Source organism: Diadema antillarum, unplaced genomic scaffold (genome assembly GCF_040938485.1).
Source record: "Diadema antillarum isolate AM-2024a unplaced genomic scaffold, OU_Dant_1.0 scf00000022, whole genome shotgun sequence".
Lineage (NCBI taxonomy): Eukaryota > Metazoa > Echinodermata > Echinoidea > Diadematoida > Diadematidae > Diadema > Diadema antillarum.
Window position 1 is genome coordinate 3,478,738 of NW_027270911.1, and position 22,637 is coordinate 3,501,374.

At 36.5% G+C, this 22,637-nt stretch overlaps 1 protein-coding gene across 1 annotated transcript; it reads right to left on the reverse strand.

The window, feature by feature from the left end:
* Positions 1-5,838: 5,838 nt before the first annotated feature.
* LOC139730587 (NADPH oxidase 1-like) lies at positions 5,839-21,352 on the reverse strand. Its single transcript, XM_071641447.1, has 14 exons — positions 21,168-21,352; positions 19,079-19,174; positions 17,156-17,275; positions 16,328-16,549; positions 15,307-15,425; positions 13,952-14,032; positions 12,863-12,977; positions 10,967-11,059; positions 10,195-10,329; positions 9,382-9,500; positions 8,710-8,829; positions 7,880-8,072; positions 7,138-7,262; positions 5,839-6,027 (listed from the first exon to the last, which is right to left on the reverse strand). Exons 1-14 carry the CDS (start codon positions 21,219-21,221, stop codon positions 5,901-5,903), a joined length of 1,719 nt encoding a protein of 572 aa, XP_071497548.1. The 5' UTR covers positions 21,222-21,352; the 3' UTR covers positions 5,839-5,900.
* Positions 21,353-22,637: the final 1,285 nt, after the last annotated feature.

Here is a 22,637-nt window from a genome sequence, read left to right on the forward strand (position 1 = left end):
TTTGAAAGCTCACTGGCCAACACAAACAAATCCATAATGCTTGGTGGTCTTTTTGGTAACAAGGTACATGTACATTACAAAATGAAAATGTCACATTTTACACAAGGTACATTACAAAATGAAAATGTCACATTTTACACTACAGCTCGCATTTTAGTACCAATAACTAAATAAATTAATATAAAAATGAAGAAAAATTTTTTCCTCCATATCAACAGCTATTATTGATTGACTCATTCTTTGGATCTTGTCTTAAATTTCAATTCAAATGCATCTCAGACTACACTTTTATCAAAGACCCATTCAGATGACATGGGTCATTGAGAATGTCCAAACTCTTCATACGAAAACATCTGCTCTCTGAACGTTCCAAGGCTCACTATATACTGTAAAACGAGAAATGTTCGCGTGCATTTTAATTTCGCGAATTTCGCGAGCGCCAAGATTCGCGAAATTAAAATGCACGCGAAATTTCCTATCTACACTATATGCATTGAACGCAAGAGGCAATTCGCGAAAATTTCTTGCCACGAAAAAGGCCGTCGGCGCCAATTCGCGAAAATTTCATGCCACGAATATATCATGTTTTACAGTACACACATAATCTGTAAAGCTATTGTTCTGAATGATTTGCATAGGGCGATCCTACCATGGCAGTAGCGGATCCAGGGGGGCATCCTCTTTATTTTTTATTAAAATAAAAAAAGAAAAAGAAAAAGAAAAGCATTAAAGAGGGCGCATGCCCCCCTTTATTTATTTTTTTTATTTAGCACCCTCCTTTCCGGAATTCTTGGATCCGCCCCTGTATGGACCAATGGCAAGGTACGTTTTGTCCACATGCCACCTAAAATATGCACGCTGAACATACAAACAAGACACATTACCGGTAAAGAGGTACGGTGTAACCAGAATTCATGTTCTTGTTGTACCTCCACACGAGCATGCCCAGCTATATTAAGGCACCATGTATGTTCTCAAGCTACCATTACGCACTTAAGCACATTAAAACAATTTAATCAACAATGAGCGCTACTTCAGCAAGCCTCATCATGCTTCCACACATGCTTATCACAGATCCACTGATCATCTTCACTTTTTCATGCATTTTTGTCGACATAAACTTAAAAACGATGGCTTACACTCGGCAAAAAAGAAAACAAGATTAAAACAATATTTAAACAAAAGACAGACATTGTGTTACATGATGGCTACACATTAGATCACTTCATATACATGTTGTAAATAGCTTCTAAAGACTATACTACGACGGTCAATAGTAGACTCACTGATAACATTATTGTTTCTTTGCCTGATCAGCGATGGAATGGACAAGTAACTATTCCAGTACCATGGACTTCGGACACTGCATACAACACGACAGGGTTTTCTGTGTCAATCAGCACTGAAAACACGCACAGGGTTAAGTATTTGTCGCGATTAAGGCCCAGCTATTTAGCTGGGATCTGCCCTGTTGCACACCGCTGATGCATTACAGACACAAGCTTCTAGCAAAATACAAAGAACTTTTAATATACTGATTCATATTAATCAGCATATATACACTAGGCACACCAAAACGGGACTATTATCATTTGCATGACGCCTAGCATCAGATAACATAGAGCACATACATGTACATCACACAGAAAAACCTGCAATCACAAACATGTCACATTACAAACAGATATTTTGTAAACAGCACTCATCTCTTCAATTTGCTATATCTCTGACAGCTGCACTGAACGTTGCAAAAGCCAAAAAGAAAAATAGAAACCCAGCTCAGTGGCTGACAACAAATAAACAATGTCGTGTGGTTAACTGAAGGCAAGAAACAACAAAAACCAAATCAATCAATCACTATATCCATTCATTGTATGTATGCATTACTATAGCATCTTTGGAATCACAAATGGACAGGCCCTTTCATTTGAAAAACAAAAAACAAAACAAACAAAACAAACAAACAAACAAATATGTTATGTGCTGCTCCAGATAAAATGTTCTCCTTAACAGCAGTATGAGTAGATATACTTAAAGGTCTATCAAAAAAGGTCAATTCAAAATTGGATTTACATATATTATTCAGATATCCTTTGTAGAGCTAAATCATAAATTGCCAAATAATAAATTCAACTGTAATTTTTTTTTCTTTGCAGAGCACACAACTACCAGCTTGCAAATCTTTCTCAGACTTCAACTGCTATTAAATTCAGCGCAGTTACAATCAACCTTGCTTTAGTCAACCTCACATAAGTCGAATAATTGCCAAAGTCGCAGGGCTTTTCAAGTCCTCTTCTCTTTGCATTCTTTTGATTTTAATCTCTCATAAGTCAAACTTTCTCTAAGTCGAAGCTATTTCTTCAGTCCATATGAATTCGACTTAGGCAAGGTTGACTGTACTTTCATCGTACTGGTATTTTCAGTACAAAAAATACCGATCACATGAAGAGTAATGGAATGACTACACAATGGAGCATAATGGATGAATAATGCCATAAAGACTTGCATGCAATAAATAATCCAATGGTCATTATTATACTACTAAATTTGGTCCCTATGCAAATATTAATTCACATAATCTTTATTTTAAACTGTCCAATATTAGTCTATTATAATATACAATTGTATTAACAAATATTAGGTGGTATAAATATTATAAACAAACACATGACTAAAGGCATATGATGATGTTACAATGAGACATCACTGTGATGTCACAATGAGACTGCACTATGACTCAATGCTGGGACACATAAGATTGTTAAGTTGCACATTGAAGTAGGAAGTCCATTCAAAACTGCTGTTTTGAACAATATTGCAAAAACACTGGCTTTGCACTAATTAAAGGTTTTGTCAGTAGAATGCAGGAAAAATATATGAATTAGATACATGTTGATTATATTGATATACATGATTCAGTAGCACATGCTGTAAACTACACAGACATTGTATAGAAGACTTATGACATGAAATGCAGAAATATTTTGAAGTTAAAGGTATTGTTTACCATTATGAGCAGTGACTTAAAAAGGTCAGTTGTATCACAAGACATCCTACCATATACACATTTTGCAATAAAGCCTACAATATGAGATATTACTACTTTTCTCAATAAACCATAACTGTAGATAATCTATTCTAGACACAACATTATTACACATACTGAAATAGCATTTGTATATCTAACAGTACTTAACACTGATTATAATGATTAACATTTTTCACATTGGCTGTTTCTATCAGTAACTCACAGTTTGGAACTATTTTGAAGCACTAAAGCTGTGTTTTTGTTACATTTGCAAATGGTATATAAAGCTTTCAATGTATGACACACCCTGACATTTGGTGTTAACTATCAATGGAAGAAATTCAGCATTAGCACAGGTCCAATAAATAAATCATACTCTTGATCACTTGATCAGTGATTACTTGACAAAGATGTCATCATTAATCAATGGCTCACCTTTTAGTGAACAAACATGATCCACTTGTAATTTCTCATAACAGTCACAGACCTGTTAAATCAGATCCATATATTGTCACTGGTCAGGAAAGACAGATTTTCTTGCGGTTTCATGCATAACAAAAGCATCTGGTTGTAATCTCATGCGGATTTCATCATGGAGGGATAATGCCCTTAAATTTTGTTCATATGTCTCTCAAAATTTCCACACAATTTCATTTCTCTTGCCAGAAGCTGCTGAAGGCAAACTTGTTAATAATTTCAAAGCATTTGTTTGAAGTTTACACTGCCATAAGATCTTATAATCTGATCCTACGAGTAAACATACTGATACAATGTATCATTTGAGCCATGGAAAAATTGCAGCTAAAATTTATCATTATCAAAATCCTCAAGACAGCAAAATTTGGAAGTGACAGGACTTACTATATATATTTCCCCCAGAGGGACAGGTATTAGAATATCTAAATAAATAATTTTTGGAGGGATGTGCTAACAGTGACACAATTGGCAATTTCAAGACAAAAACCTACAAATATATAAATGAGCTACAAGGCACTTTAGAAGAGGTATGATGTCAATAGAATGTGGAAGCTACTCAGAAATTGTCTCCTCTTAAGTTTCTTAGATGCCTGAGTACATTGTAAAAAAAAATACAAACACAAAAACACAAAAAACAAAAACTCTATCTCTATCAGTATATCAATAATAATGAGTGACCCAAGAGTTACGTATCATTTACTGACAGACAAAACAACAACAGCAAAAAACATGTATCAAACAATCACTGAAATCTGTCATAGAAATTTACATACATGCTTCAATTTCACATTCCTTCGTAATCCTGAAATGTTAGTACACAGACTGGTAGAAAAATATATTCCATATTGACACATAGTTCATACAAAAAGAGGAAAGAAGAACATTGAAAGTACTGAAGGAATAGATTTGATCAATTTGTTGTACATATTTGTATTTGAGCTTCAAAACTGCATACTTTGTGCCCAAAATATATTTGTGTGTAACACATCATACACCCTACACATGTACATGTAAATACCTATACAAGATCATACATTCATATGCTACCTCTACTCTTTTGATCTACTTTCAGACACAAGATAATTCTGGTCTTATACTCATCAACCACTAAAGCAAAGACAATACACACATGGTGTATTGTAGAAAGAGACCTCATGTTCTCCGCTGGGAGCTTTTGTCAAGTTTGTGCTGTATGTATGATAGTGAACAGGGGAAATTTCATTTTCAACATCTAGAAAGGGCTGACGTGAAAGAAATATAGCAGTTTGTGGAGATGCCAGCTTCATGAGTACACTTAATCACATCTCTGCATGAATAAACAATGAATTAAATCATGGAAATGATAAACAGGAAATAAGCAAATGAATAGATGCAACAAAAACACAAATTACCTTTATATTGCACGTGTGTCTCTTGTGAGTGGGGAAATAATTGACATCGTGATTAGAAGAGAAACCACTTTGTCTTATGTAAATATATAACACTTCAACATTTATCTATGAAGATCTTTCCCCATTCATGGATTTGCAGAAATGCAAGGGTGCATTTTATAAATAAATTTAATTATAGAAAACTGGGCAATAAATGAAGCCAATCCATCAGTATTTAAATCGATATTATGATTTTATAATTATTAAGATTCCTAGCATTGCAAAAATCAATTTAAAAAAAAAATGTTGTGTATGCTCTATATTTTGTGATTTTCATGAGTCATCAGATATTTGCAAAATTTACAACTTGCGAAAATATTGCCTCCTGTAACAAACATGAACTGTATATTATCTCCAATGTGGAAATCACTTACTTTTCTTCTGAAAAGGAAGAAGTTTTAATAATTTTTCACTTCATCATGAAGATTCTTAATCAAGAATTACACAACTTGTGATACTGCAGTACAAGTCTCACTTTGTGATATATACTGCCTATACACTATACACACTTGACTGCAAAGACTATAAAAGAAGTACAGGTCATCAGTCTGTATATAAAATAGCTAGAAAATATACACGATTACTCTTGTCCAAAATGTAAATATTGCCTAAATTTGTCTCTTTGGATGTTCAATCTCTTTTTCCCCCCTCTCTATCAGAGGAATTGATCACTGCTCTTCAATTCAATCTATAGCCACCAAAAAGTCTTAAATCTACAAAACAACTGTTCTAATAAACTGATGCACTGACCTGTTGAGGACGGGCTGATTTTGCTACAACACGCATTTCTCATAGACACTTGCTCGAGTATATTCAGGACTCGTCCTCAATTGGTTTTAAAGTTGTTGTTTGTTTTTTTTGTTTTTTGTTTTTTTGGTGTTTTTTTTTTTTTTTGGGGGGGGGGGTTGCACACTTGCATATGATTCTTTGTTTTTGGTAAACCTGGATAGAAGCGTTGTGTGTGCCTAGAAGTTCTCCTTGTAGTATACAAAGCGAGTTCCGTCTTTTTCGTCAGCTGTGTACTTGTTGCAGCACTTGTGAAGGACTGTGGAGAGGCTTTGCGGTCCACAGAAAAACACTCCAACTTCGGCACTAGATGGGACAAATTCAAAATTGATTTGATTAGTTTCACTTCAAAGCATTGTTGTTTTTTGTTTTTTGGGGGGGTTTTGTTGTTGTTGTTTTTTTTTTTTGGGGGGGGGGGGGAGTGCACACTTGCATGTGATGTATTTCATCCCACTAAATTTTGATTTATTTCACTGCATTTCATCTCATCTCATCACACTGCGCGAGCTGTTATTTTCGCGAAGGTTTGATTTTTGCAAATTTTGCAAATCATACATGGTTGGATCTCTAATTTATCAACCCGTTGAGGAAAGGCTGATTTTGCTATAACACGCATTTCCCATAGACACCTGCCCGAGTATACTCGGGACTAGTCTTCAACAAGTTAACAACACATGAAAATGTTGCCATGCGTGTGGCTAATACTGCATTTGCGATAGCTTCAATGTTGATTCCCAAAAACAACATCTCATGGAAGTGTCTGTGGCCTCTTCATTCACGAAAATAACTGTATGCAGAAATAACAGCTGTAATACAGCATTTCATTTCATGTCATCTTGTTTTCAGTCAATCCAATTTAATCAATTTGTTTCTAAGATCAGGGAATCATAAATTGTTACAGGGGGCCCTTTTGATAACCTGTTTGGTATTCACCTGGGGCCCGTTGCATAAAAGTTACAATTATGGTAACTTTGCCATCCAGTGGTAACTACCATGGTAACAATACTCAACAGCCTATCAATATCAAGAATTCCATGGAAGTTACCATTGGATGGCAAAGTTACCATAATTGTAACTTTTACGCAACGGGCCCCTGGTGTTCATTTTATGAAGTCATCAAATAAAAGTCTACATAAATCTCAAAATGGCCAAAGTCTATAAGAAGCTATGAGAAACTTTCAAAGAGAAGTATTCAAATTCATTTCATGAAGTCTCTCATACACCTGTACGTGTGTGTCTTACAAGTAGTCTCTCATAAGGGTTTCATGAAACGGACCCCAGGAAAAGTATGACATCTGTTGTTACACTGTACACACTCGAACACTCATCTATGGGAAATACAAGGAGAGTATACATATTCACCTGGATGTAGCACTCATGTAATCTTTTCCTGGAGTAGGATACAATATAGCTTACCCTGGGTTTTCATCAGCAATGTAGGCAAAGTTAGAATCCCACATAGGTCTTCCGTAGTGAGTCTTCTGTCTCAGACCCGTCACTGCATCAATCTCTCGATCCTCCTGCATGTAGATGTTCTTGGCCTGAACATCGGTCACCACGGCGAGAAGCGGACAATAGTGAAACATAAGAGGGGATGTACATATAGTAGACTCATAAACTTATTCAGGGCACTAAACACAACCCTAGCTCGATGTGAGGAGAGTTAACATATGAAAACATATATCTGCATAATGCATAAGTACAACCCAAAGTTAAACCTTGGTTCAGCTACATTTTGTATGAGCTAGATCTAGCTGGATGGCTTGAGAGCGTAGGTGTATATTTAGTGAACATCACAGTTTTAAATGTATAGTATAAAATCCTAGGTATGACAGCAGTGGTAACTTCTGTTGTAAGACAAAGAAACAGCCATCAAATCAAAGTTGATTATCAAAAGTCACGGCATTACTTTTTTTTACATTTTGTTTTTTTTTTGCTAACACTTAGAGAAATTTAATGTGATGATGCGCTACATAAGTAATATGAATTATCATTATTAAATCAATTTTGGCCTTGATACCCCATAACTGGACCTGATGCTTCCTCTGAAAATTGAGAGTCACAGCCAAACTGGTGATAGCCCAAACTAAACGGAATTCTAGGCCTGATGTAGTAGCTTTAGTAGCTGATCCCCAGGCCTCGCCCCAAGAATGCTCACCTGTGTATAGTCCCAGCCTCGAGTGAGGTAGATGGAGTACTGGAGGAGACCCTCGCGACCGATCTCACTCAGCAGGAGCTCGAGGGAGGAGAGGAGGTCAACGAACCACTCAAAGGACTGGGTGTCTCTGCAGATCCAGTAGAAGTACATCTTCTTCATGTGAAGTGATGTGTCTCCTGATTGCAGTCTGTAGCTGAGTGGTCAGATACGGTTGGAATAAAAAAAAAAAAGACAATGATATGAAATATATTTATTTACATACCATATTGTGAACAAGTGAAATTACAGCAAACTGTGAATTTGCATATGATTATAGATGTGGAAGGAGTTTAGTGCTTGTAAAATGTGGACCCCCTACAGAATATAGACAAATATACCATCCAAACAGAGTTTAACAGTTTGGAGAGAAAAAGTACACTGCTCATGACAATGATATCTCTATAAAACAATGTAGGCCCTATAGAATATGACAAGTGCAGCAGGTGATCCATGCAAAGCCTTTGGAATGCTATTGACAAATTTGTAGCACTCTAGAAACAGCATTTCATACACTAAGATTAAAACATGCCATATATTCTTGGCAACAATAGCCACCATCTGTTTAAATATATTGCTGTAAAAGTGGAAATTTTTGTTCATTTTGATTGACATGAAACTGACAAGAAAATAAAAGCATGCAAATTTATTGCTTGCTATATGAAATACTACTACATTTTGATTCAACTGACTTAATGACATGCAAAATTCATCTTATCAGGTCCTGATACCTCAGTCCCAACAATTGTATACAATTTTTTCATTCCCCCCCCCCCCTTTTTATTGTGGCTCACCAGATTGACTTCAGTGTAGATGCATAGGGTGTGACCCCAATGCCTGCCCCAACACACATGACAACATCATAGTAGAAGAGGTCTGTACAGGAAGTTCCAAATGGACCATCCACTTGTACCCTGCAGGAAAGGCATGAACAGACTTTTCATCAGCTATGAAGACTATATTTTTCTCAAATATGACAGGATTCACTGAAAATTTATTTGCAAATACAAAAGCCCAGCCAACATCATTTAGACCGTTTGTGTTTTAATTCCATTCTTTCTTTTTTTTAATTCTTAATATCTCTTCCCCTCTCACATTCCACACTGTTCTCTGACTTTCATATCTTTACATCAGATGAACATCTTTGCATGTATCTACTGAAACACAATGGCTCATGTATGACTTCAGGTGTATTGGAATGTATAATTGATATTCAATCCTGGCTATATATGGATTCAAAACAGGCTGACATATGTAATGTACAACCACAATAAAGTCAGAAACCTACTTTCCTTCATAAGTTGGCGTTTCAAAAACATTTATTACGTTTACTGCCGCCACCCACCTGCTGAAATGCAATGATAAGCTGACCTTTGAAGAAAGAGAACATTCATAACTGGTATTAAATCAAACTTCTTCAATTAACTTGCTAATCTCGACAATCAAACTGGAGTAAGTTCTGTTACCTTGGCAACTTGGTGATAGGAAGTGGCTCTGATTGGTCAGCTCCCATCTTGATGGCCAGCTCGTCTGTCCAATCACCGACTCTCCGGATGTGCAGAGAAAAGAAATCTTCTTCCGGAGCCTGGCAAATTTCCAAAAGCAAAATAACATTAATGTCTGTCTGGTATTTACACACATTCATATACACTGTACAAAGCACAGAGAGCATACAAAACAACCACTCAGGTACAATTACAACTTTGGAAGATTGCTTGTTCTACAGTTACATGTAGTTAACACTACCAACACTAAAAGACACTGTATGCCTTGAACACATGAATTCCTGGTGTACTCCCACACAAATTCTTCTCTGTACGCAATGCCTACATACCTACTTTGCATAATAGATATGAAGCCAGATCAGAAAATGTTTGGGTGAACATGCTTCCCAAATGTTTCCATTCGGAATTCTTGTTCCACTCATAGCGTTTACTTCTTTCAAAATCTTTCTGCTTCAAAAATGGATGAATGACACATAAAACTATCACCCATTATGAAAATATAAAATAATTTGAAGAATGGACTGCAGAAAATGAAGGACACAATTAATTTACAAAGGCTCTATTCCAAAAGCTCCTCTCAATTTAAAAATAACTAGTAACTTGCAAAGGAAGAGTAATATTGAACTTATACAGCCATACGTATTACTCAGTTCTATGTACCGGTATGTAAATCCATGAAGCTTGCAGCTTGTACTCAAAACATCTCCTCATCCTAATTCCTTACAGTGATAACAGGATTAATATGCATATAGAGCACAAGTAAAGCAGACTCACAGAGGTGAGGGTGAATGGATGCCACTGGACCTTGGAGATTGGAGAGCACTTGAGGAAGATGTACTGACCCGGGAGCATCTTGAATCCTTGCTTCTTCATCCTTAATTCCAGCACTTTAGACTGATGCTGAATAACCTGGATGTTGGGAGAGAGGATAATTTCCATGGTAACAACAGTTTTATTCCTGAGGCAAGAGTATACTTTGCAGAATGATTATGCCAGACATAATTGGTATGAGTGCAAAGAAACAACATTGAAGCTATTGTTTCAAGGCAGAAATAATTGTCCTCTATACTAGTAAATTTGTCATATGATGAGTAGTTATATCTTTATTCTTGTTTGTTCTTTTTTACTAAAGTTTTCTACCAGAATTATTTTTGAGTTGCTATATTCTAAAATTTGCTGACAGATATTCATATAATACATGAATTCCCCAATATCTTAGTATGATACTGCAATATTTTGGTACGTGTATACAACACTTTGTAAATACACTACTATCAATGTCTGTAGCCTCATAGAAAAATAAAACAAAACAAAATAAATAAAATTTCTTGATTTTAAATCACTTAAGCATGACACAAAATCTACTAAAAGTAGCTCTGAGTCATTAAAATAAAAATCATTACGAATTAAACAATCCATACCACATGAAGCATGAACTGTGCCTATGGCACATGTTCAGCTGTAGATGGACAAATGCGAGTGTTTGGTAAACATTTCATTGTCATAATCATCATCAACCCAGCTGCCATGCAATACTCATGCTGACCTGTACAATGGTGACATCGGGCCAAGTTCTTGCGATTCTCAGGATCCTCTCCAGGAAATAGACACACAACGGGGCTACACACCATTTCCAGCTCTGACAGAGTGAGAATAACAAACACAAAGGCATACAGTGCACTCCCATTATAACCAACACAGTTATAACAAAATTTCAGTTACAACGAAATAAGAATTAAGGCTGTAACATAACCTAAACTATGTACACTGTATTTTATTGTTTATTTGTTCGGTTGTAATGAAATTTCACCATAACAAAAGAAAACTGCCGGTTCCGAGGACTTCCGTTATAACGGGAGTCCATTGTACATAATATGTGACCGTACATCACATAACCAACAAAAAGTTGCCAGATATGGATATTTTATTCAGAGCAGATTCTGAAAGAGGAGACTTTTATCTTTGAAGTAAATGTATAACTCAATTCAAACAGACTCTCCTAAGCTATCTAAATAGTGAAATGAAAGTATAAACTCTGGAAAAGTGTGTACTGAGAAAAGAGGCTCTGATGTATAGCATCAGATCTATTCAGGCACGTTAATCTTTACCAAGCTGTGCTAGCTGTGCAATGAATTAGTCAAGAAATGGGATATATAATGCCACCATAGCATCAATAATGAAGGGATTATCACATTACTACAGTAATTCAAAATTAAGCATGATCTACTACCATATATCATTCTATCCATGATTAACACCAGGGTTCAAAGCAGTAGCATCAACCTTTCGAAAGTTATTAGAGTAGAAAGTGAAGAGGGTGCAAAAGAATTTTACAAAATGAAAAGGGGCCTCTACAGTGTATAGTATACCTAATCACATTATTCTACACAAGAACTGTTCTAGAAAATCTGCTAAGAACACCCTTCCCATTCATTTAATGATCCCAAACTTTACAAACGATGTAGAAGAATAGCTCTTTCAGAAAATATTACAAACTTAATATTAGCTAGGCTGACCTACATGTATTTCGCTTGTTTTGAGTCATCCTGTATAATCAAGTGGCATGACTTTCTGTTGGTTTTGTAATGCATGGTCACACATATGGGCACCCGAGCACGAAGAGTGACATACAAAGTCAACCACTCGTGCACCCACACAATTCACTGTAACTTGCCAAGCCCTTTTATTTGCACTGTGGTTGATGTGTGTTTAAGGTTGGCAGACTGCACAGATGTAAATATGCCACTGTCCCACATGAAGGCCAGCGTGATTCAATAGGGATTAAATGCTGATTACACGATTCCTGTTTTTGGACAGAAAGCTTCACAACATCTGTGCCAATGGAAAAGGAAGCATGCCAAGGAATGTGTCAACTGGCAAATAAATCACAGGAAAGAACAGAAGAACAAATGTCTGCCTTCTTTCCATTTAATGATGTGAAATGATTATTCAGTTGTCAGTTTCAGCTCATCAACTTATCACACCATGTGATCTTTTTTTCTTGGCAATCTCACACAAATGAAACAGAAAAAAACAAAACAAATATCAAAAAGCTTTAATAGTAAGTAGTGGGACTGGATTTGCCAGAAAAAAAAAAAAACCAATAATGATCACTTTTCAGTTTTGTTTTATATATCTACTCAATGCTTGAGGCATCTGTTATCCCTCCATCAAGGACATATACATACAATTGTGGAAAACCTACAAAGAGTATATTTATTATATTGCATTAATTGGTTTTCCATTTCATGACCACGAAGAGGACACTTAATGAATTGTAAAAGACAAAACAAAAGTGCAAACTGTAACTACAACTAATAGAGATATTACCAGCATTAAAAAAGAATAATACAAAAAGCAAAGCAAAAAGACTACAGCTGTATGAGAATGAATGAACTGTACTGGTTAAAATAAAATAATGTGGCATTTTTTAATCACTTACTGCACCAGGTGTTCCTGTAAATTCGGGTGGCTCACAGGCATCGAATGTGGCTTGGTCCACCATACACTCAGCAGGGTTGTGGACGTCAGTATTAGACTGGTATTTCACCACTCCTCTGGCAGACGAAATAGAAATTGCAGTGATCAAAGGACTAAAATATGGTAACACGCCATTCCACACTCACTCTCTGTTATGAATGCCACATACTCTGCATGTGGTAATAAACGTGCTACTGCAAGGTGTAGTAAACAGAATGCTTTCTGGTGCAGAAAATTGTGTATATTTGCACTCAAATGAGTTTAAATGCAGTAAAACATAACTTTATTGGAAGATATCAAATTTTGTACAAAATACACTCATCCCGAAATTTATAGGTATGCATAAACACTAAAATTAGACCATTGTAAAGAATTCATTGCAGGAGAGATTCCACTTTCACAGTATTCCCAGCAGAACTTCATAGTAATAGTAAGCTGTTCAGAGATATGTATTATTTACAATTTCTTAATGTCTATGTGAAATTTATTGCTATATAGTTGCTAATGCGTGGTTTCAAAGGACAAAGTAAAAATTCATCTGCATGTATTATAATCCGTTACAGGTTCAGGAGCAGTGTGACTCGATTTGCAATACAAACACATTCAATATGGATGATTGTTCAAGAATGCAGTGAGTTTTATAGGAATATATGCATGTTAGTGTGTCACAATGGGTTTGTATGTACAGTGCACTCCTGTTAGAATGAACATGATTATAACAAAATTCCGCTTACAACAAAGTTAAATTCATACCCTACGATCATCTGCTTTATGCTTTGAAATGATTATTTGTTTGTTTTTTTATATAATGAAAGAAAACTGCCGGTCCACTGTCTATCGTATTGCAAAATTCATGTAAGCACAGAGTATACTCTGGAGCTATTGGACAATGATAGATATGAGTGTACTAAATCAATGTGCAGAGAGGATCAGTGCATGATGGCTAAAATTGCAAGACAATATTTTCAACTGGATAACCCTAAAATATGAAGAGTTCTCTGGTTTCAACTGTAACCTTCCAACACCGTGAACCAACTACCTCAGTACTCACCCCATGCCATGTGACAGCAGCATGGCGTAGTAGACAACAAACAGGTGATGGGTCAACCAGAAGGTCTCAAAGTATGACCTCCTATTTGTAGAGCAAGAGGAAAAATGTACAACAGGTCAATCACTGTCAATTCACACTGGATCATCTTGAGTAGCAATGAGAGAACTGTATCTTGGCAAAAAAGACTTACGGGTACCAGCTATCATTTCATTCTATACCAAACAGAAATTACACAGTATTTACACAAACATATTCTCTTTTAATCAAGAAAAAGATTAATTCTGAATAGATTTTGAAAAAAAAAAACAAATGTAACAGTATGACGGTTAAAACAAACACAATAATGATTTAAATCTATTAGAATAATTTTTAATAATGACAATTATATTAAAAATAAGATGCTCTTGCTATTATCTGATCTGTACTATTATCAGGATCACTATCACTTTAACAATATCATCAATTTCAGTATCATGCTGATAATACTACTGCAAAACCCAAAATTTTAGTGTGCAGGAAAGCTTTGCAAATTTCGTGAGGAGCCAAGATTTGCGAACCTAGAATGCAAGCAAAAGTTCTTGTCGACATTATATGCATTGAATGCCAGCGGCAATTTGAGAAAATTCTATGCTGCAAGAAAAAAGGGCCACTGGCTCCAATAAATTTAATGCCATGAACATTTCTGGTTTTGCAGTAGACATGATAAAAATCTAAAGAAAAACAGCCTATGATTCTGTCCATGCTCGCAAGAACTCAATAAACACAGTCACCACGATCTAGTCTACTTCTATTGTAACACAGTGGCACTGCAGAACTGTCACTCCGACATGGCCGCAGAAAGTGATCCAGGCTCATGGCCCAAAACTTGTATAGTAGGTGTCCAACACATCGACACTGTACATTGAAACCGACACCCCTCCATTTATAGCATTGTGCGTAAAGAACAAACTTTCATGCATGAGACTACGTGTAGTGGTTTTGCATTTTCACTGGGGATTTGATGATGTCAAAATATTACTGAAAAAAAAAACGATAATAAAGAAGATGAACAGCAAGACAATGATACTATAGATTATAAATGGAACACAGGGAAAGCATTTCACACGTATTTTCAAAGGAGTGTTGGGGTGTTGGTTTCAAAACTACGGCGCAACTGAGTGCGTCAAAATAACAACTCACGTGTTCGAAGCAGTTATCTTGGAGCATGTACCACAAATCGCATTTTCAATGCGCGCTTGTGAATTTGAAGTATTTTCTTCACATGAGAGTAGAATTTCAGGCAATTTGTGAGATATTTTAAGTATCTATTGATCGAAAAACATTAGGGTGTCGAGGTGTTCGACACCCAACCATACCTCATGAATTCAGTGGAAGAAGACAGCATGACGATAAAGGCAATGGTCAGAATGGCCCCAGTCCACCCCGGCAGCAAGGCCAGTCCCTGACCAATGATAGCAAGTCCTGTGGCATCACTCTGTGTGCATAAAGGTACAAAGTAATGTATTTAAGAGATTAGAGACTGTGGTACGGAAAGTAATTCCTACATGGGTAAAACATAGATGTTTATAATCTATAAATAAGGTAGCTATCCACTTATTAGAAAGTTATCTTGGATTTACTTGAAGGTCTGTGGAGTACTTTACATTTTCATGTGTAACAAAAAAAAAATGTAAGGATATCAACAATGACTTATTTTCATTATGCACTCTAATAGCAGGAAGGATTTTAGTGAAATCATGGTTCAAATCAGATCAACTTCATACTATCTGAAGACAAATTGATATTCTGAGAGACAAGATTTTGGTCAAAACATGCAGAAATAATTTTTCAGGTTTTTGTCAGGGGACCAACTGTCTCAATGAAGCTCAGGATTCATCATTATCAGTCATTCAAACAATTAAATGCTGGTTTATCGGGTTAACTATGAGGGAAATCCAAAGACTACAGTAGTAGTTTTGCTGCAACCGGCACACTTTTCAATTGTTGGGTAGTTTAGTTCTTTACCTGTTTGATCTTTAATAACCAATTGAGGACGGGCTGATTTTGCTACAACATGCATTTCCCATAGACACTTGCCTATACTAAAGTATACTCGGGACTCATCCTCAACAAGTGAAAGGATGTAAACTGAAAAGTAAAGTTTCCAGCTGTGAATTTCAAAAATGCAGAAATGTCTTAAAATGTAGTGCATAGCATTCACCTATCTCTGAGACTGAACATGAACATCCTGTATACCAAGACTACATCCCACAAGCTGTTTAACTCATTGCATAATTTACTGAGGATTGGCACAGAAAACCCCATAGCATTATACACACTCTCCAAAGACCCTGGCACAGAAAGTGTTAAATGGCAAAGGACATAAGGCTACCTTACATTTCTAATGCTCTGGAATGGGTTGAGATTGAAAGAAGGTTTGGTGAGGACCACGCCCAACCAGTCCTCTTCGCTGGTTGCTTTCCGAGCATTGTACAGGTGCTGGAAGTTGAAGCAGTGAGCCACGCAGTGCATGATGACGAAGAAGGCAATGCTGTATGCCACCAACTTGTGAAACGTGATGTTCTTATCCAGTTGACGCCTCAGAGTTCTGCGGTATACCTGGCGAGACATCATGAAATAACTACTTTAAACATAACATTTCAGGTTCTACTCTTCTCCTTTTTTTTAATTCACAGAAAATAATGAAGATTCTTTTTGTTTCTAATTCATTCAAAGATAGATTACTGTTGTATTGTGAGTCACAGACAATTGTAATAAAAAGCTTGTATTCAAAATCAGGTTGAATATCTTTTACAATTCTTTAAAAAGATTTCTTTTAAAAAATTCTTTAAAAAGAACAACAAAAAACAACATAACCTGTTCTCTTCTTGCTTGATAAAATGAATCATGATCTGCTGTTGTTATTGTCATCTGCACAGCATAAAGTTTGACTCCAAATTCTCTGTCAGTTGATAGGACATGATACTGCGACTCTAATCATTTGTTTTGACTTTGACTTAAACCTTTTTAGTAATCAAACTATTTTAGCATTCCACTCTATCACTGCACATACAAACTGCAGTTCAGTGATGATGCAGAAGGGAATATCATACTTATGTACATAAACAGGAAAGCATACAATCCACATGACATTTCAGATCTTATTGACACCTTAACAAGACAATCTGCAAAGGATCACTGGATTCTAAGGAGAAGTCGACCTACCTCCCTGGATTCGCAGGATCCCCGGAGATACGAGATGAGGTTGCGGCAGACAGGAAAGAGAATCAGCATGCTGTTGAAGTTCAGGCAAGCTGCGGCAGCTCTTGCTGTGGGGAGGCTGTTCTGCTCAAGGCAATAGGGAGGTTGGAATGATACTCTAAAATATGCTTTCTTTCAACCCCACAAGTCATGGGAGACTTTGATGCCAAAAATGTCATTTTTTCTTCACTAAATTGACAACTCTCAATTTTACTGCCCATCCTACACTGTACATCGGAGCAAGATTTAAATGGATCTGGTTAAGTTGAGTAAAAGTGCACACAGCCAGGATGAAATGTATCACAATTTCATAATTTGAGAGAGAAATACCAACTTTTATCTTTTGCGATGTGTTGTCATTTTTCAGATCAGTTATGAAAGTACAGGCTATCTATAAATCCATAACTATGATGAATAATGGTATTCTATATGATCAAGTAGGGCTCGAATAAAAGATTATTCAATCAGATGCTAAAAGGAAAAGTTTAAAAAAAAAAAACTTTACTGAAGAGATATAGCAAGAAAGTAAAAAAAAAAAGGTGATTTCTGTGACTTAATGGCTGAAGAAACTTTTCTAACAAAGCAATTAGCTTATACAGTACACTGGTGTATATCAGCATTGACTCAATCAAAATTGACTACTAAAAACTGGCATCAGAGGGTTCTTTATCAAAGGGGACTCTAATAAAGAATACTTTCATTTCTACCCCACTACAACCATAAAGTCATTTTCAGCTGACTTTCAACACAATACAACCTGGGACAGTATTACACAAGAGGTACATAATTACTTTTTACATTGTACATCAAAAATAAGATACTTTTTCATACAAGCATTACAATCTTGATTTTGATTATTCTATGCATGCTGTATGGACTAGTGGTGTTTCTAGTAAATTCTGATCACCAGGTGAGGATGAATTTTGTCCAACTACTGCTGTTAAATGCCTAAGTGCACTTGTTAATCAAAAAATATTATACCAATTTAGATATAAACTGACAAGACACAGTAATTAGTGATCAATTACAAGATGATCCACAACCTTCTAATAGAACTTTATCACATTGCAATGACAAAACAAACAAACAAAAAATCTCCGCATTGTGCAAGTGATCACCGATGTGTTGGCTCAGTGAGTAGAGCGGCTGCCCTCACAATCGGGAGGTCGTGGGTTCAAACCCCGGCCGCGTCGTATCAAAAGACGTTAAAAGATGGGAGTTGCTGCTACCTTGTTTGCCGTTCAACAGTTGAAAAGGTTAGAGCAACGTCGATCTGGCGCTGCTCAGTGGCTGCCGGGCCCACGATCAATTGGGCAAAAAGAATTTCCATTCTTGGACAATAAAATTTGGAGTTTATATCCAAAACAATTATTATCATTATTATTATTATTAAGTGCTGTACTTGTATGTGTGTGGAGCAAGCAATCCTCTTAACCAGTTGAAGACAAATCCGGAGAATACTCGGGCAGGTGTCTATGGGAAATGTGTGTTATAGCAAAATCAACTCGTCCTCCGTGCAGGTTAATAGACACAGCCCAGATATCTTTGGAGATTTTAGTGCTTGACACTCTCTTCAGTGCTTTCTAATCCTTTTTTTTTTCACACCTGACAACACTGAAAGATCTGTAATCCATAGGTATCTGTAGCCAGTAGAAGAGGTTTTTTGTTGTTTGTTTTTTTACAGAAGTTTACAGACACATTTCTTCATTATCAAAGTTTTTCTTGGCTTAAATACTTAAGGGACTCTTAAATACGGGTAAACTTGGCAATCACTCATAGTCTTCTATAGCATCATCATGAAAGAAAAGGACAAATGTTCAATATTTCATACTTTTTAAAATGATCATTTGTAGCTACTTTTCTTGGGTTGTTAGTATTCCCACTTACTTTCATGAGATACTTTGTGTATGTGTATTGTGCATTATCCTGGTACTTAAAGTATGTGACGAGCCATATGATCAGGTTAGCTGCCAGCCATGCTGCCTGTGTAGGATTAAACAAACAAACAAATAAAAAGGAAAAAAAACACGTACATCATGATACTGCCGATAGGTGAAAAGTGAAAGCTATTGTAGTTCCCCAATGCGGTATGATGTACAAGAGAAGCATAAACTGAGCATATATCTTTGGCTTTAAACATGTGCATTGTGTTTGAAATGTACTCAACATACAATGAATGTACTATTCTCAGGGATGGAACAATACAAATGATGCACAGGACAGCGTGGATTGGTGAGAATTGGATGCATGAGTTTAATTTTGGAATTAAAGAACCCACGAGCGCAGCTTGTGGGTTTCAGACTGTTTCCAAAGTTAAATGAGAGCATCCAATTTTCACTGATCCATGAAATAGCCCTGTGCATCATTTGTTTTATAAAAATTAATGGGCCTGTACGTATTCATGAAATTCAACCTTTTTCCCCATCATGTGTCCAGTACACCTACAAATTGTGCATTACTATAAAAGGCTTGAGCCATGCATTCAGACCTTACTAGACACATTCACATTTAACCAGATGCATGGCTCAGTGTGAATCTGAAAAAAAAAAAAAAATCAATTCATGACATTTGGCCAATCAGATTGCAGGGATTTCAAAGCCCATTTTATAATAGATTCTTCCACATACACACCTGCCTTGGCATTCCGCAAGTATGGTGCAGTGATTACATATCAAATTCTGAGGTTAATGTCATAAAGAAGGTAACGGCTCTTTGAGTGAAGAGAGAAAGAATGAAAGAGAAATGGAGAGATGAACAGACAGAAAGACAAACATAAGAAAAAAATGAATGACAGAATATGAACTGCATACATTCTGTAATATGGACATGTTTGTATACTATAAAGCAAGTGTGTGTATTTGTGCATAGTGAACACACATGTGCACTACTGTCATTTTTTTTTTTTTTTTTTTTTTGATACAGGTACTTGAAGAGAGTATGAAGTCCAGTATACATTGTAATCCAGATCCATTAACGTATTAATCTCATTCCAGGCTGGTTGATCCAGAAGTCTTGCTCATTTTATTGCCTGCATCAATAGAGACCAACCCTATCAAACATATCACACTCACACAATGCACACACAGGCATTCAACAAATCAAGCAAGCAATTTTGAAAAGATTCTAGCAAAAAGAAGATCATAATATATGGGAGCATTAAAGATGAAATCAACTCACAAAGATTAGTACATGTACATAGATTTTGCCATCTTGCCACACATCTGAGCATGTACATCACACTTAGAGGTCTACTCAATATGCATGTACCACAACCAGGATCAATTTCCCATCATTCACTCGATAGAATTTAGGTAAATAGTAGGCATAACACACCAGATTGGCAATGGCAATGCCGAATGCATTCAGTGTGAATGTAGACAAACACATTTCCTGCCCTTGTGGCCTTGAGATGATCCCACCCTACCCCCCCCCCCACCCCCACCCCAACACACACACACACATACACACACGCTTTCTTTCTTTCTCCTTCTTCTTTTCAATGCGTCAATGACAATGTCAAATGGTGTTACCATGATCACCAAAATGACCATGGTCGACACATTCCAATGTCCACCCACAAGGGCACTGCACTTCAGTGGTCACACTTCAATTAGTACACCCCACTGCACCACTGTCCACCCACTCCGTACTACACTACTAGCTAACGTTAGAGAGAATCTCGCGCAGAGAACCATTTTTTATTGTAAAATAAAATCAAATAATAGTGGTCTGCAAATTAAGGAAAAAAAAACATTGCGCTGTGGACGAAGTCAAACTCAACCTGTCAGCTCATTGAAATGAACTTTGCAGAAAACAGAAATATGAAGTAGGACCACATTGTGTCCCTCTTTCGAGTAGACCTATGCATTTTAAAAGATAAAACATATTTCAATGACCGTCACGTTTGTTGAGCTAACAGTTAGCAGCACACATATTATCACGTATGGGACCACGGAGGGGAGTTGAACAAACTTACCAGCACTCCCCATCGCACGAAATCGTTGACACGCCTTCCACCCCAGTTAGGCATGTTGTCATGGATGGTAAATGCGCTGTAACAATCTTTAAATGTCAAATTCACTTATCACACACTGAGCCGATTTGTAAATGTGATCTATATGAGAGACACTGTCTTCGATTGCGGTTGTAAACACAAACCACTTCAGTCACAAACCTCGCCGTCATATACGGCTAGCCAGCTCAACTGTACTCAAATGCGCGCTGCGGATCCGGCCGGATATCGGAAGTTGGCCGTGGGCATGGCTCGCTCGCGAAGACTGCACTGTTTATGTGGTGGCGAGCGTTACTTCCGGTATTCGAAGCACCCCTCGTTTATGACACGCGCATGTGGTTGTAGGCCTATTGTTTCCATTAATAGAGAGCGGTTTAACGTTTGTTTAGTATTTTTGTTTTCATGTACATAGACTTATTAAATGTGGCAGGCTTTCAATTTCAACTAAATCAAAACATTTGTAGGCCCTACCATGAACTCTTGTCATTCTGGGAACAGAATGGCGAGAGTAATAATTTTGTTATATCGCACTTTTGAAACAAATGGGTTTTCAGAAACATAATTAAAACTACAGTATATTCTAGTAAGGTCACTTCCTTATACAGGGCATATCAAAAAAATATACACTATAAAAAAAAATTGTCTAAATTACATTTCAAAATATTTGGGAGATTTTTTTTTCATATTTATGGATACCCAATAGTCTCATCTATCAAGTGCAGTCAACAAAACAAATTTTCGTTCACGCTTGGCTGAACACTGACGCTCTTTGTCCACAGAGTGTGAAAAATGGCTTGCGCCAAATTGGAAGAAGATGGAAAATTCAGCCAGCAGTCCAAAGAAGTGTTTCCATTCAGACAAATTGCTCTTTTGCTCACAGTTTAGATTATGTTATGCTGGTTTAGGAATTATCTGGCGATTTTCTGTCACGTTTTATCACTCAGTCAAGAAGAAAAGTACAAAATTAATGCATCGTCAGATCATTCAATCAATACAATCAATCAATCAATCAATCAATCAAATCAAATCAAATCAATAAAATAATCAATCAATCAATCAATTAATCATTCATTTAATCAATCAATCAATTAATCATTCATTTAATCAATCAATCAATCAATTAATCATTCAGTTAATCAATCAATCAATCAATCAATCAATCAGTCACAATTGTACGCATGTTTAAAGTGACAGAATGTTACCTCCCCCCCCCCCCCCCCCCCCCCCCGTGGCTTAAAGGCTCGGTTTTTAGTTTTGTTTAGGTTTTTGGTATTTTGTTCATCCAAAATGGCCACTGCTCACTGCTCCCTTCCCTTGTTGTTTGGTATTGATGTGTCCGTGTATATTGTGAAAACTGTGCTTTACAGATCTTCATGCAAGTAATTACACACTCCAATTCTCGCCAATCAATTTAGAAATGAAATCATTAAAATT